Raw genomic sequence first — 15463 nt, 5'->3', positions numbered from 1 at the left:
CAAAGTGGATTGTGCAAAGAATCATTTAATAAACTGTGTGAAGTATCTCGATGCCGTATGTTCTACTGTGGTTGTTTCATTCGGCTCAATGTCAATTTTAACATGACTTTTTTCTTCAGATATTTCAACATGATTTTGCTGCTGCTTCAGATGTTTGGAACCAAGGAATGCAAAGACCTGTGACAATGTTTCACCTAGCAAGGCTTCTTTGTCTTGCAATTTTTCAAAAGTGATCTCCTCGCTTCTCTTTTCTTTTCTTTCGGGGCGCCATGCGCCCCTTTCCTTCGCACTTATTGGTTTCAATACTTTACCACGGTTTTACGCTTGAAAAAAAGATAAGAGGGAGGGTACACGACAATACGATAATACAGTACAGTAACTAATAAGATAGGTTAGGTACACCTTATACAGACGGTTGTAAGCTTTTAGAATACAAGCCACATACAGATATCATTGTCAAGTTTCTTTCTTCCTACATATGTATATATAAATAACAAAAGAAGAGAATGTTGTTGGCCATGCATGAACGCTAGCCACTAGGGGTGGGTATCAGCGCCAGCATCTGGTTCTTGATGATACCCATGCACATCTCGATCTCCCTGAAGATGGGCACGTTCTGCGAGCTGCACGGTTGCAGCCGCGACAGCGCTGAGTCGAGGATGTGCGCCACTTCCGCGGGGTGATACTGCTTCTCCGTGCAGTTCTGATGGCATTGAAAAGATGGACGACCCATCACGTTACAACTCGTAAGAAAGAACTTGTAAGATCTCATAAGATCTCTGATGATATGATTGATTTGCTTACCTGTATCATTAGGATGGTCGCTACGCACGACGAAATCAACTCTGACGGGAACTGGGCTTCGGAGTCGCTGCCGTTGGGCAATACTCTTGGGCTGGAAATGTTATTGGTCGCTGCTGCGGCAGGATCGAAGCGGCCAGAGGCGCTGTTATCTGAATTTGCCTGTCCGGAATCAGGTGGTATCCGCCTTATGCCTAGTATGCTGGAACCAGAGCCGGTGCCACGGAGGTTCAGATTGTCTAGTGCTTCCCCTATTTTGGCAAATGCGTTCTCTCCTTCACTTACTTTGCACATTGCCTGGTTCGACAGAAAAAAAGGCACAAAGCAAACGTGTATATATACTTTAGTAACACCAAAATTTGCAAAGACAGGGACTGAACTTGACGTATATGATTGTCACAAGAGGGGAAAAAAATGTTCTCTTTGCTATGCAAGTATTCAACATTTACTCTTCAATTCCTGAACTGGTTGAAAAGAGTTTACTTTTCTGCATGCCATGCGGTGAAACTGGTTTTTATAGGATGCTGATAGTTATCATTCAAATTCAAAATACTCCCTCCCTTCCTAAATATAAGTCTTTGTAGAGATTCCACTATGGATTACATACGGATGTATATAGTCATACTTTAGAGTGTAGATTCACTCATTTTGCCCCATATGTAGTCTGTAGTGGAATCTTTAAAAAGACTTATTTTTAGAAACGGAGGGAGTATATATTAAGAACATCAAGGACTGGATAGCATGACATGATACTGACAGAAAATGCAAGTGTGACCGTCTAACCTGAATAGCGACATCAACCATCGTTTTAGCTTTGGACCTTGAAGTGTCGATAATTTCCATCACTTGAGATCCAGACTCCTGATTAATATAACCAAAAAGGTTACTAGATGGGTCTGGTGTTCTGTTAAAAGCTCCACCATTTTCCGTTGATTTAGTAGGATATGGCTGTGCTGGATGCCCATGAAATGTGTTCCGTTGCCGCAGACAAAGCAAGGCCGAAGCCACCTGAGTAGGAAAATATGTTGCTTGATCCTGTAAGTGCATGAAATTCACAAATAGAACTACCGTTAAGTGTAAAACTGGGAATTACGTGATCATTTGAATCTCTCAGCTGTACGAGCACCATGGCGTATTGCTTCCTGAAGTGCTCCAAATCTCTAATGGTTTCCCCGTCCTTTTGCTTTCCAGACACTTCTTCATTCATGTGCCTCAACTCTACCAGCAAGGCTTCCTACAAAAGATTACATAGTTCAAAACGTAAATACAGCTGGGCACTTGAGTCGAGTTAAAATCCCAAAGAATCAGAGAAAATTCCACAAACACAAGGTCGAAGCCTGTTGCACTTGCCTTTTTATCGAGAGCACGTGACAGTTCCGCAAGAGCCCTTATATCTGCTTCTCTCTCCTGAATCTGTGACAGTGTACATGGCTGGCCGTACATTGCCTGTTGTGCTGCGGCTGCAGCCTCGTTTGCTGTAGTTTTGGCCTGTGCAATCGAATCAAATGTGTCCCCCTGCAAGGGTAACAGTTTAACATTGGGTATACAGATTACAGTAGCTAGCTTCATTGAAATACTAATGGGGTGACCAGAAAGTGCAACTTGAATTGCATCAGCACTGTCGAAACTCACATTTGGTAAGAACCTTGCTGCGCCTCCACCACCATACTCTTTGGGTCGATCCTCAAATTTTACTTCTGAGAAGCTGCTGTAGTATTTATTCACGATATTTTGGCGTCTGAGAGACTCGGGGAAATTTTCCAGTGGGTGTAACGGCATACAATCAATATCCTGCAAAGTAATAATTTCGTCAACAATAACCTTGTTTGGGTCAGTAACAGCAACCTATTTGGCATGACACATATTTCAGCTTTACAATGGTGTTTCTTATTACATGTTCCAACAGAAATAAAAAAGCATCATTTAGCACCAAGTCACTCAAATAGAAAATTCTTCCATAAGCATGTGCCTTCCCTGGATGCAACACAGATGAAAGCATAGTGTGCAAGGAATGCAAATCACATAGTAGCCAAAACACAGAATGTGTACTCCACCCATTGATAGGCATTGTCATAGAATGCACAGTCAAATTATTTACCTTGATCGATAATCCTTTTATGATAATTTGGATTGGACATAAGAATAAATATTGGTAGATTATTCTGTAGAAAGAATACGCTTGCCATACTATAAATTTTTTTCGATTTTACAAATATAATACAGTACCAGCTTGTGGTTAAAATTGTGTTCTGGACACAATGTCGGTGTCCAAAACAAAACTTCTTTGTGACTTTAGGACTAAGCAATTGCTACAGATCCCCGGCAAAATAAAATAAAATTGACAGCACAGAAAAGCAATGCCAAACAGTCTCTAAAGCAAAGTCAGGGATGTACTTGGTCTAAGCATACTCAAATGTAAAGAGTGAACCATTACAAAAATGTATTCTCCTAGTTTCCCAGTTCAGCATTAAATAATTACACTCCTAGCCTATTAGTTCATCCACACAACCATACTTCACTACCAAATTAAGAGAACAGGTCTACTGAAACCATGGGTTGCGGAACATATCCAAGAAATCAAAACATACAACAGGAAATGTTTTAAACCAGAAGACATAAAATAAAACATACCACCAAAATGATCTAAAAAGAAACTTGATAGACATTGGTTACCAACTTACCATCACAAATTCAACACCCAGCTCAGGCCGATCAAATTGAACCCGACAGCGAGTACGGTCGACAGTCAAAACACTCCCATCATGAAGTTCTCTTGTTTTGGGATGACGGGCTATAACACGCTGCCCAACTGCTAAGGGTCGAGCAAGATCAGTTGGTAGACCTTCTCGAACACCAGACTGAAGTTCAGCATAGTGTTGTCTGACTGACTCGCGATACTGAGAAAGCTTTTCCCTCTCCTCTTGTAAAAACTGCTTTGACAATCGACGTGGCTTTCCAAGAGAACTGCAAAACAGTAGACTCAGAAAAACAAAGGAAGCAAAAGCAAACAAAGCAATTGAAGATAACAGACCTCCTTATAACACCCCACTCGACACGAGTCAGCCTTGGCACATGACCCAGCTTTACATGATTCAAGTACTCAACAAATTCACTCTTCGCAAACCATGGATAATCAATTGCACTATAGAACCACTCAGACATGCACCACCTCCGGAGGAAACGTGAAGATAAGCAGTGAGAGAGCTTGTCCTGCAACAGGTCAGGGTAAATTTAAGTTTTAACTTCCACACCTTGCAAATGATGAGATGCATTGATCAGCAAGTTTATCTTGAGAAAACAATATCAAACCTTGAGTTCAATAACGTTATTCACTGGGTAGGAAACATTATCGCACGAATCATCAGCGCCCTCAGCAGGCTTACTCTCTGGAGCAAGTGCTTTCAAAATGCCTAACTTGCGCCGGCTTTTAGACTTTGATGCCGAGTCCGATTGCTGAGTTATTGCGTTTTCTGCCGTGTCCACCGTATCCATGGCTTCTTTTCCAAAATCAGCATGTGCTGGAGAACTTTCCTGTGCTTTGGACTTGTTTTGTTTTGAAACTGGACTAGCATGAGCATGCCTGCCTTTACTAGAAGATACCTTCCCTTCTTCAGCAGAAACCTAGCAAATACAGATGTACAAGCAAATTTATATTAATTTACACACACAGGAAAAAAAGAAAAGGTAAACTTGGCTATGTCAGGTTTAGAACAAATTTCACAAAGCCTGAGGTTCTTAATTTGTTGGAATCACTGTAGTGGTAGTAGGTCACCCAGGGAATATTTACAAAAAAGGCAGGATGTTTGGAAGGGCGATACTTTGTCAATAACAAAAGAGTCACTTCGATTAAGGTACATCTTAGCATACCCCTTTTACTATATATCAATGTATTTACTTTAAAACTATCTGCTACATGGACAAAAGAAGGAGAAAATTTCTTTAAAACAAAAGGTCATGCAACAAAAAGTATCATTTCCTAAGGTGGAGAAGCTGTGTTTTTCCCAAGGTTAATGGAGGTTTAGGGATTAAGGATCTGAGAACACCTAATTTTATTCTTCTTGCTGAATAGTGGTGGAAATTAGATTAAGGGGTCTGCAGCATGACATTGTCAAAAACATATTTTGGCAGCCTCTTACTGTCACTGATGAAAAAACAGACAACAATCTCCTTGTTGGACTGATTTGTTGTCTGACTGAAACTATATATTTCCAAAAGATTAAAACAAATCTGCACAATGCAGCCTGGCTTTCAGAAGATGTTTGGCATGGAGACAATTATTATGCTAATATATTCTGTGTGTTATATAATCTGATGGACAAAACTGCAATTACTGAGGCTGCGGTATTAAATCCTCGCTTCAATGTGCAATTGTGCATTGGACTTAAATGCAAAAGAGTCAACTGAAAGTTCGTAGTATTTAGATGAGAACTTCACAAGTGATTATCAAGAACCAAAGGAAAAGACAAGACTACAAAAGGACAGCGCACCTCGGTCTTCTCACTATCTTTTAGTGTATTCTTCTCATCTTTGGAGATCTGTACATAAAGCAGCAAAATATATACACATCATAAGCAGCATATACTAACAATACTGTGGCTTGTGTCATATTGAACAGGTACAGTTTTGGAAATACCTTTACTGTGGAAGGCTTCCTTTTCTTTTTCTCCATTTTAACACCACATTTACAATCATCCTGCTTCACTTCAGAAGTACTCCCGTCATGATGGTGATCTTTAGAAAGCTTAGCTTTTTTCCTAGTAACCATCTCGTTGCTTGCAATTTCTGACTGCCTTTTGATCTTTTTTGTTTTTCTGGGCTTATCTTTTTTGTCAAATAATGATACTGCCGCAGGCACACTAGGCTTATCATCAGATTCATTGTCTTTGCTTTCATCCTTAAATTGTGCCGATGATTCTGGAAAATAATTAGGAGCAGTATCAGTAGCACAATCAAACACAGAACATTAACATATCAATCAGAAGTCAACTCTGCAATATCACTTTTTAGTTTTTATCCATATCTTTTGTGAGATTTTCACATGAAAGTGTGACGGTTAGAATTTACAAGCAATCTACCTGTACACCTGGTTAATAATTTGTTCACTTAGTAACAAAGCTTATTATTGAGCAGTATCCCCAGTATGTAAAAGTCTTGTGTCACAAATAGAAACCGGCAAATTGAGTGAAGTGTGTTGCACGTAAAACAGATCGAACGCAGCACAGCAAATCTTTGTGTATATCCAAGGCAGACAGTGTTGCCCAGAAACTAATCAACTGTATACAGGTGCTCAATAGCATTATAATGATTAATAAAACAAGAAACATTCATTGCATCCATTTCTTCCAAAAGACATAAAGCAACAACAGTGGTGCAGGCATGTTTACAGCTGTAGGGTCTACAAACAGCCCTTGTACGGAAAGGAATTAACACAGAACTCTTAAACGATTAGAGCTCGTAGAATAATCAACTCTGACTCAACCACTATACAGCACTGTCTCGTAGCTTTATCCCGATGACCGTATAAACTTTCTGTATCTCCATGCAAAAACATAGTGAACAGGAATGAGATTGGCGAACAAAATTGATTGCAACAACCCAAGTACTGAACTCTGCTAAACTGTGCATTGCATTTGCATGGTTCTATCACATAATTAGAGAAGTTGCATGATAATGGATAAAATGAGGTCATTGAGGTGTGTGGAAACCGAGTAATGAAAGTATAGCTCACAACATCTGAAATAGCACCATGGATAAGACTAACCCGATTCAGCTATAGAAGAAGGTTGTAGAATATTCACAGAGATATCAGCTAATGTATGTAATGCGTCGAGAGCTGACAATTCATCTGCAGAACAAAGACCAGTCAGGCAATCAGGACCAAAGATTTTGGGCTATGTAGATATCAAAGCAAGAAATCCAACAAGGTATCCTCCTCAGGAAGTTTGTAGGCAGATTGACTGTTTATTTTGCAGGATGCAACAACCCAACAGGAGAATCAATATTATGAAATAAAAACTGATGATAGGCAATGCCAGCACATGACATACTTATTTTTCATCAGATGGTCGAGAAAATGCTGTACGTATAAGAAGAAACTCAACCAATTTGTCCATCTTGCTGAATACTATTGGCATTTGATAGTTAGGGTATGTCTACATTGTATTCGGTAGTTGAGAAAACACCGCACAGCTTTATAAAAGATGAGACTCAGGCCCCTTAAGCCACCATACTGACAGTTTGACCCATGCTAGAAGCCTAGAAGAAATAATGCTATGATTGTATTTCAATAATTTCATTACTGCTGTCAAAAAATAAAAGATGTTGCTAGAACAGGCATACCACCAAAAAATAGTTGCCGGCTTCTTTTGTTTGATTTGTTAGATGGCCATGAAATTTTACTTCCAAATACGTCCACATCTGCTTCATCTTTAGCCTTTCTGGAACTATACCCTTCTTCAGTGCCACTGCAAGCCTCTCTGTCATCCTCGAATTGATCGTCTGTTTTTTGTGCAGCTTTCTTTCTTCTCTTTTGCATCCTCTTAACTTTTGGCTTAGACTTGCCAGATGCAGAACCTTCGTTATTCAGAAAATAGGAAGCATCTTTGCGATAGTCACCAGTCTCTGCTTCCCTGCTTCCTAAGCTACCTTCCGGATAATCAGCTTCTACTTGAAATCCATGCATCTTTGAACTTCCCATCTCTGAATCTGCATTCTGCAAGCATCATCCAGAAAATATGATTATGCAATTACTTTGTGAGATGAGTGATCTAAAGATAAAGAAGAAGAGATTATGTGTTCTTACTTTTCTGTCGATACTTTTACCAGGAGACAGGAACATTTGGCCACTGGATCTTCCAGATGCTTGAGAAACCTGAGGCGAGCCTCCTCTTTGACAGACCTCTGCCAGAGCTAAAGCAGCTAGAGCACCTTCTTCATCACCATTATTAGCGTCTGGTTTTGCTTGCCTATTTGATGGACCTATCTTGTCATCTCGGTGGTACATGCTTGCAACAGGCACTCGTGGAGTCCTTTTTCCAACAGCACGTGGCTTGTTACCTACAAGCAAGTCTAGATAAGCTTCAGACCTCAATCATATTTTCCCTTGTTCAAGGAAAAATAAAAGGTGCAACACTGTTTGACCTGACTTCAGCTCCTGCCAGATAAACTGAAGCTAGAAAACATGCCAAGAAAAATATATAATACTATCATGATTCATGACTGAATCCTGCGAGATCTTTTACCAAAACTGTTATGATCATAAGATAGTAGAGAATTCTAACTTAGGATATTTGATAGAAAATTGTAGGGAAGCACCAACTCCCCCACCCAAGTGAATTAGGCTTGCTTCTAACTCTAGCTTAAAATTAATGTTCTTGTTGCTGATTTGCTATAACATACTGTCCATTAGAAATTTACGGCATAATAAAGGTATCCATATATTAAATAACAAAGGAAAAAATATATATCTGTACACAGATTTGTTGTAGATTGTGAAATGTTTTCTGCTCACAATCTCATTGTACATTGTGAATTGTTACAGTATCTAGTACGCTAACGTAGAACGAATTTGGACTTACAAACTTTTACTGGATGAAATTGTCACCTGTTTTGTGTTTTTCTTGCAGATAATAACTTAATTAGATTCAAATGACAAAACTCTACTAAAAGATAAACTAAAAGGAAATAGGAAAAGAAAAGGACAAATGCTTCTACGGTTTCAATGTTCAAATTACCTCCAGAGCGTTTCTTCTTCAACAAAGAAAGGCATCCATAGCTCGATGAAGCAGGCTGGGATTGCAGTAGATCAGGGTAACGTGTATCAGATGTCTTCGACACAGACTGAAGTTTTGCACGGCCACGCTTCTGTGGCTTCCTAGAAGTTTTCGGTGAACCGTTACTCTCATGATCACTGTTACTCCCATCCTACAGTCCAGAACAGATGTCCATAATCATAAACGTTCTTGATAAATGCAATAAAATGATATAGCACACTAGCAGACAACTTTTGTAAACTGTAAACATAATGGTTTCCAGGCTGACTGACTACGATCTTAATAAGTCGAACACCTAGGCATTTCAGTACTAGTATATTATTAGATGCAATAAATAGCTCTTGTTCTCAGAATCTGTACTTGACATAGTTTTTCATATATCAAGAATTGAATAACATTTCATACACTACTTATGGAACTCTTTTTCAACTTTCACAACATTTTAAGGTAACTACAGTACAGAAGAAGCTTTTGAATAGTATAGCTGTTCAAGTTTAACCTTACCAGAATATTATAGTGATCGGTCATCATCGCTATCAACCCTGCAGCCGTAGCAGTTCCCTCTGGAAGAGATAAATATGCCTGGACATGCAACAAAGCTTGGTCAATTTATCAGCATAACCAAATAACAGAAAAAACAAACCTTGAAATTAGCAAAAGAAAGACAGGCACATGCAAAATGAAATGGATCAGTGCGTGACAGGGGATATGGTTGGAAAAGAAATGGATGGAATCCGAGATCTTGGTAGATGGGACAGACAAAATTAGTAGATGGAATCTTATGCTATGGAAATTTCAAGTATTGCTTTGCTAGAGATTATCCCACTGATCTACAAGAAACAGCATCGTGACAACAAAATCATGTCACAAATTTTAATAAGGATTTAAAGTTGAAACTATGTCCTGCATGATGTGGAATCAAATGCAGACAGTTCAGAAGAGCCACCCTACACAAAGGCTGGGATTTACCCTATTCATGTTGTAAAGAGCCTCCACCATATCAGATGTTCTATCATGGACCGCACCAGCCACCTGCAAGTTTAAAGAACTATCAGTAATATGAATAGAGGTCTCAAACTAGATATTATTAATCCTTGCTCAAACCACCAGCAGGATCAGAGGAAACGAGACTGGTAACTTTGCCAGGTTAAGTGGCCTCTTAGGACCCGAAATGTGGTTAACCAGACTACCAGAGTGGGGGTTTGGTTATGGAAGCCGGACAAGTCAGATTTCGGTGTGCACTGAGTTGAATCTGGGTGTTTAGCTGACTAATCCCAACGTCTACACCGCCACTACAACTTGAAACTCACACGGTTGAACTTTCTTAAGGAATGCAAGGATCTAACAAAATATATAATTACTCCATATTAGTACACAGAGCTTTGATCTTGTATATCAATAGGTGGGAGAATGATGGGGCTCTGCTTGGAGAATGTTGTATGCATAATATGGTACATTAGCTTCTCATATACTGTGTACATTGAAATACAGCATAACCTGGTGGATTGCCAAAATTATTTCCCCTGTTTATAAATCAAATATATTTAATAAAAAAAGGAAAATAAAAAACTTGCAGTCCTAGGGTTAAAAAAACATGTGGTCCGAGCAGTGACCCGGGTACACAAGACCACGTTGCTGCTAGATATAAGGAGTTTCTCAGGTAATCATGTTGATGTAGGACAGTACCACGAAAACGTGGTATGTGGTTGCCTAAATAAAACAAATTTCTAACTCTTCAATAAAAGTAATACCAATCTACAATAAAGAGGGTAGAGATCAAACCTTCCTCCAATCTTTTCCATATTTTCTATAAGCTCCATAGAAGTGCTCCAACTCATCTTTGCTCCACTGAGAACCAAGGTCGGATAATTTTTTCTTCTGCAGACAAATGTTTCTTTGATCAATGATCAACAATGTAATTGATATAATATAATCCACAGTTGAGCTAAATACCCAAAACAGATAAATGCACTACTGCATTAGCAATCCCAACTCATGCTTGAAACTTCTTTCCACGGAAATATAAGGCATCTAGAAAATTTGGCTAATCCTTGACAGTGCACACCATATGACATATCATGTGAGCAAGCACAAGTTCAGACTTCGGTATATTACACGATAAGGAAAAAATAGTAAGTTGCATGGGGAAATTTGTTTGTTGATTGACAAAAATATAATTTACATATACTGTTATAGTTGTCCTAATTATTACATTTAGCAAGTGTGTTACTATCTATGCTACTTGCATCTTAATAACATCATATAGTTGCACATATCATACAAAAGTAGTGACCATTGAATGCATATGGCAGGCAACGTAGCACACATTTTACAATAAGACTCAGATGACACCAAAACTCCGATTAAACAAGAGGCTGCTTGACTTTTCTGCCCAAGTCATATCACTGGCATGTCATTTGGAGCTGCCATTGTTAGCATTTCACTTATATTGTTATACATGTGTGGAATTTAGATGAATCAAATGCAGATTTAAGACATTCAAGGCACTGCTGAATGCAGATACTTACTCGCACTTTATTTTTATGTACAACCGTTGCATCCTTTTCTGGCCAATCTTCATTAATTTTGGCATAGCGCTTGTTAACATTTCTCACTTTTCTTGTGGAAGACATTGAAAGTCACAGAACTGCCTGAAAGTACGGAACACTAGAGATTAGCCAATTTTCTTCAGTAGCTCTTGGATGAAAAATGCAAGGAGAATTGGAAAAAAAAAACTAAGCAGGAAGGCTAACAATAATATTTTCAGGATAAAACATGTACCACATACATAATCTTCATGAAATATATATAAGGAAAGTTGGGGTATCCGGGTATGTACCAAATGAAAGAACCACTCTTGCAAAATACAGTCAAATATTTCTATTTAGCTCTACCATCAAAAGAGTGCACTGTTACTCAAAATATCACCCCTGCTATTAAGTTCTACGTCTCCAGCCTTAACTCTCACCATTTTACATTTGAATAAACAGTCCCAACCAAGCCTAATCTAAGTATATACAACAAGACTGCTATTTTTCCAGTTGTTGCGCAGCCTGGCCTTCTCATCCTTTTCCCCCAGCCTACCATTTACTTCATTTTCTTCCAAACAAGAGACAGCCTGTCATTCCTTCTATTCCAGCCGAGACACAGCATGAACATAAATGCACTCACACATCAATACCCCGGGTCAAATGAACCATAAATCGTTTTCCACTACAACAATTAGGCAACACCCATTCCCTTCCAGAATCTTAGCGGACTTAACTTTCTTCTACTCCCGCTGAAATTTCCTCCGTGGTTTAGGAAGAATATATACTAGGGTTTCCTGCAGAGAATCGGAAGAACGGCGAGGAAGGATAACCTGGATCTGGATCTGGATCTGGATCTGGGAGAGAGGAGGGCAGCAGGGGGGAATCGGCGTTAGGAGCATGGGCTGGCGCTGCTCGGGTTGCCGGTCGGGCACCGCGCCACTCCTTACTCCGGCGATGTGCCTTCAGGAGAGGGCAAATTGCTCGATCTGTATCCGTTCCAGGAGTGTGTGGGTGGGTGGGAGGGAGGGGGGGGAACGGGAAATAAGCACCCGGTTTATGGGGTGAAGGAAAGGAAAACGCGGAGAGAACGAACAGAAGGGCAACAGAATGGTAATTTCAGTAGCAGGGTGTTCTTTAGGTGCAAAAAAGAGGGGGGGTTTATGGTCTGCCCCCACATTTCTACATATAAATACCATGAGGAATCAGTTAACAAGTTCCAGGATCGTGTACCTTGCTACAATTACAACATTAATAAAAGTCAGCACACTGCACCTGATTAATTTACATGACCAATTTGTAATATAAGTGGAGGATGGTGCATAAATATAAAAGGGTGGAAATAACGGAAGTGCTGGTCTGCTCCTGGGTGCATATGCACCCATGGTGAACAGTAAATTCTAAAACATTGGAAAGGAATTTATTTTTTTTAAACTGAATTTTTGTGTGATAAACATTGTTGAATGTTTTACTAACATGTAAAGTTTGTGATGGAAAAACATCCATGGAGGTCTGAGAAAAAAGAACAAAATCGATGTTCCAAAGTGCTTTAAAAAAATGCCCTTTTTGGAACATCATTTTTGTTGTTTTTGCCAAAATCTCCACAGATGTTTGTTCACCACGAAATTTTGCATGTTTGTAAAACATTCAGCAATGTTTGTCCAAAAAATGATTCACATTTTTTCCAATGCTTTTCCTACTTTATTTGATTTTAATGTTCATCCAGGTGCATATACACCCATGTGCAAAAACTTCATGTCCTAGGAAATAACACTCAGACATACATTGTTGATGCACATGTAGTAATTAATTGTTAGATGCAAAAAAAAGAACTTTGTGGTTTTGATGTGTCTGCTCAATCTCTTTCCGCTTTATCATTGACGTATCTCATACTCTTTCTGTTAACTTGTGACCAATTACCAGCACTTCTGTTGACTAATTTCAAGTGTGTTTGACAGTTGTTAAGGACACTATGGTTAAGATGGGGATGTTGGGATCTTGACATGGACAGATAGCCAGAAGTGTGTAAGGTGCATTTTCAGGTGAATGCATTAACACAGAAGAAGTGTGTGTATGACTTTTGAATATGGTCAAACCATGAGTGTAACACGTACGGTGTTTTCTGGAAACTAGCCGACATGATCTACAAAGCATGTAGGTTTAGCTTTAAGATAATCGAATGCCTAAGCACTAAAATGCATCACCATATACTACAGAACAGATTGTGTATTTGCTTGGAATCTTGTTAGTAATAACTTCTGCAAAATCAGATGATCAAAAAATTATGAACTTGCTTAATTGTTCTCAACAGTGAAAGCTTGCATTGCCCTGCTGAACAAGGCAAGCGCCCAGAATCCAGCCTTGCATGATTCTGCAAGCACACCGTGGTTAGATGTTGACTAGGTCATGTGAGTTGAAGAAAGAGACCTTGTATTGTACACGAGACTACAAGAGCGAGTGTGAGATTGCCTGAGTCGGAGAGGCAATGAAAATCTTCCCAACATTTGTCAAGCTAAGGGAGGCCTCAAGGCCTAAGTGCCTACGGATGATCTCGTCATCCACCATTCCTGCTCGGTACTGTTGTTTCTTGTTTGTCGGAGCAGCTCCGAGTGGTTTATACAATTAGGATGACGTACCGAAGCTATACAAGTAATTTAGACTGGAATTGGTTCAAATGAAGACCTGGTCGTCATGGTTGTATTTTTTGCCTGAGATGACATTCCAGGAGATTCGGACGTGCATAAATGACATCTAGTTTTAGAATGACGGATTTTCAAAGCTTGGTGCCGGTGAAAGTGAAAGCTAGCTGTTCTGTTTGAAATACTTCTATGAGAGCATCCCATTTCAAATACAACATTTTAGCACTAAACCTGGCAAGGGTTAAGGTGGGGAGGGCAGCCCTGCACATTCGCGTGAACGTGTACACGCTGGAAAACACTTTGGAAGAAAGCTGCCTTCCGACAGGAAAAGAGTGTTGCGACACATTCAAGGCAAGGTCAGAAAATGAAAAGGTGTGGCTTTTTACTCAATCTCGCACCTTCGAAAGCATGGGCCCCACCGGCGGTTCCCTTGTATTCTGGTCGTGGTCACCAGCGAGCCTTCCTAATAAGGCCATCATGAACTAAAGCTCGTCAATGGCTATGAATGGCTCCTCTGAATTAACAGCTCACGACTTAACCGCACCTACTGAAATCGCCCGTCCTCAAGCATCCCTAATAAAGGCTAAAGAGCTGACGACGGAATCGGAAGGAAGGTGCTCCCCCGGTTATATTATAAACCTAAGCATGTTCGGACTTGGGACGGATAGTGCCGTCCTTCCATGTCTGATCCTCAAGATAACCCCTTGTCATCCCATCGCTGTTGCCATATAAGCCTTGTCGCCCGTCCGCAACCGCAACGCAATACACTAGTACAAGACGTGGTTTTGTTGGGGCATTGTATGCCGTAGCTGCTCAGTAGTGGCATCGTCCATGGAGATATGCTTCATGGCCGAATGAAGTAGCATGTGTGTCTTGCCGTCCGTCCGTCCGTCCATGGATAATGCAACGCGTACAGAAGAACGGCAAATCGGCACGGCGTCCCCCTTCTCTGCCGAACATTTGGTGGTAGTAAGAGGAGGGGGATTGGGATTTAGGGGCGGGCGTGTGGGGAAAAAGCTCGGATTTGGCGGGAGGGGAAACGGGGGCGCGGCCGTGAAGCAATCCCCCACCCCCCCTGAGCGCGGGTCCGGCCGGCCTCGGAGCGGAGCTCCTGCGGCAGGAAACAGGACGGGGATGCCACGCTGCTGGCCCTCGGCTGGGGAAATGCGTGGCGCCAACGAACCCCCCCGGCCCCGGCTGCCGTCGGCAAGCAGCTGAACCGCCTGCTCGGCCGGGGCTCGGTCGGGCTCGCGCGCGGGGGGGCGCTTTGCTTGCTCCGACGGCCCCGCGCCTGGCACTCTGCCCCTCGCCCTATAGGAGGAACGGGGGGAGGGAGGGAGGAGGAGGAGGAGGAGGAGGGCGAGGGGCTCACCTGGCAGTGGAGCGGAGCCGCCGGGCGCGCCGCCGCGGCGATCTGCGTGCGTGCGAGCGTCGCCGCGCGGGTCGGAGGAGGGGAGGGGAGGGAATGCGAATGGGGGAAACAATCGATGGGGGTTTGGTTTTGGTTCGTTCGAGGGTGGGGAAAGTGGGCTGCTTGCCGCCTGCTCGCCGTGCACCCGGTGCAATGGACGCCCGTCCACGGTTCAAATCTCAGTCTTTTCTCAAAAGCCTTCACGAAAAACGGGTTTTGCGAGGCAGGCCCTTCCAGAACAGACCCGTATAAAAGCATATTCGCAGAAGATGATATTGCACGTGTTGTCGACGCGGGGTCTGCTCGGGCGCC

General features: G+C 41.3%; 1 protein-coding gene across 3 annotated transcripts; it reads right to left on the bottom strand.

Annotated features, from left to right (window-relative positions):
* Positions 1-363: 363 nt before the first annotated feature.
* LOC123397619 (protein ALWAYS EARLY 2-like) lies at positions 364-15224 on the bottom strand. Of its 3 annotated transcripts, none has more exons than XM_045092155.1 (20): positions 15113-15224; positions 11102-11224; positions 10356-10451; positions 9543-9605; positions 9078-9155; positions 8535-8724; positions 7604-7869; positions 7141-7513; positions 6563-6646; positions 5435-5715; positions 5289-5336; positions 4111-4422; positions 3833-4011; positions 3483-3765; positions 2434-2592; positions 2152-2316; positions 1895-2035; positions 1585-1809; positions 805-1098; positions 364-703 (listed from the first exon to the last, which is right to left on the bottom strand). In XM_045092155.1, the coding sequence occupies exons 2-20, from the start codon at positions 11204-11206 to the stop codon at positions 530-532; spliced, it is 3516 nt and encodes a 1171-aa protein (XP_044948090.1). In that variant the 5' UTR covers positions 11207-11224; positions 15113-15224; the 3' UTR covers positions 364-529. The 3 variants fall into 3 exon arrangements, with proteins under 3 accessions (XP_044948090.1, XP_044948092.1, XP_044948091.1); XM_045092157.1 differs by having other exon boundaries at positions 7604-7857; XM_045092156.1 differs by lacking the exon at positions 15113-15224 and adding an exon at positions 11935-12090.
* Between the last annotated feature and the right edge of the window lie 239 nt (positions 15225-15463).

Source organism: Hordeum vulgare, chromosome 5H (genome assembly GCF_904849725.1).
Source record: "Hordeum vulgare subsp. vulgare chromosome 5H, MorexV3_pseudomolecules_assembly, whole genome shotgun sequence".
NCBI classification, from domain to species: Eukaryota; Viridiplantae; Streptophyta; class Magnoliopsida; order Poales; family Poaceae; genus Hordeum; species Hordeum vulgare.
This window is presented reverse-complemented; position numbering and strand designations above follow the sequence as displayed.

Bases quoted from the DNA above. Each gene is read 5' to 3' on its own strand.
- LOC123397619 (XM_045092155.1), bottom strand. From the start codon at position 11,206: ATGTCTTCCACAAGAAAAGTGAGAAATGTTAACAAGCGCTATGCCAAA. The intron at 8,725-9,077 runs GTAAGGTTAAAC...TCTGGACTGTAG, and splicing joins CCGATCACTATAATATTCTG to GATGGGAGTAACAGTGATCA. The intron at 1,810-1,894 runs GTAATTCCCAGT...TTTCCTACTCAG, and splicing joins TGAGAGATTCAAATGATCAC to GTGGCTTCGGCCTTGCTTTG.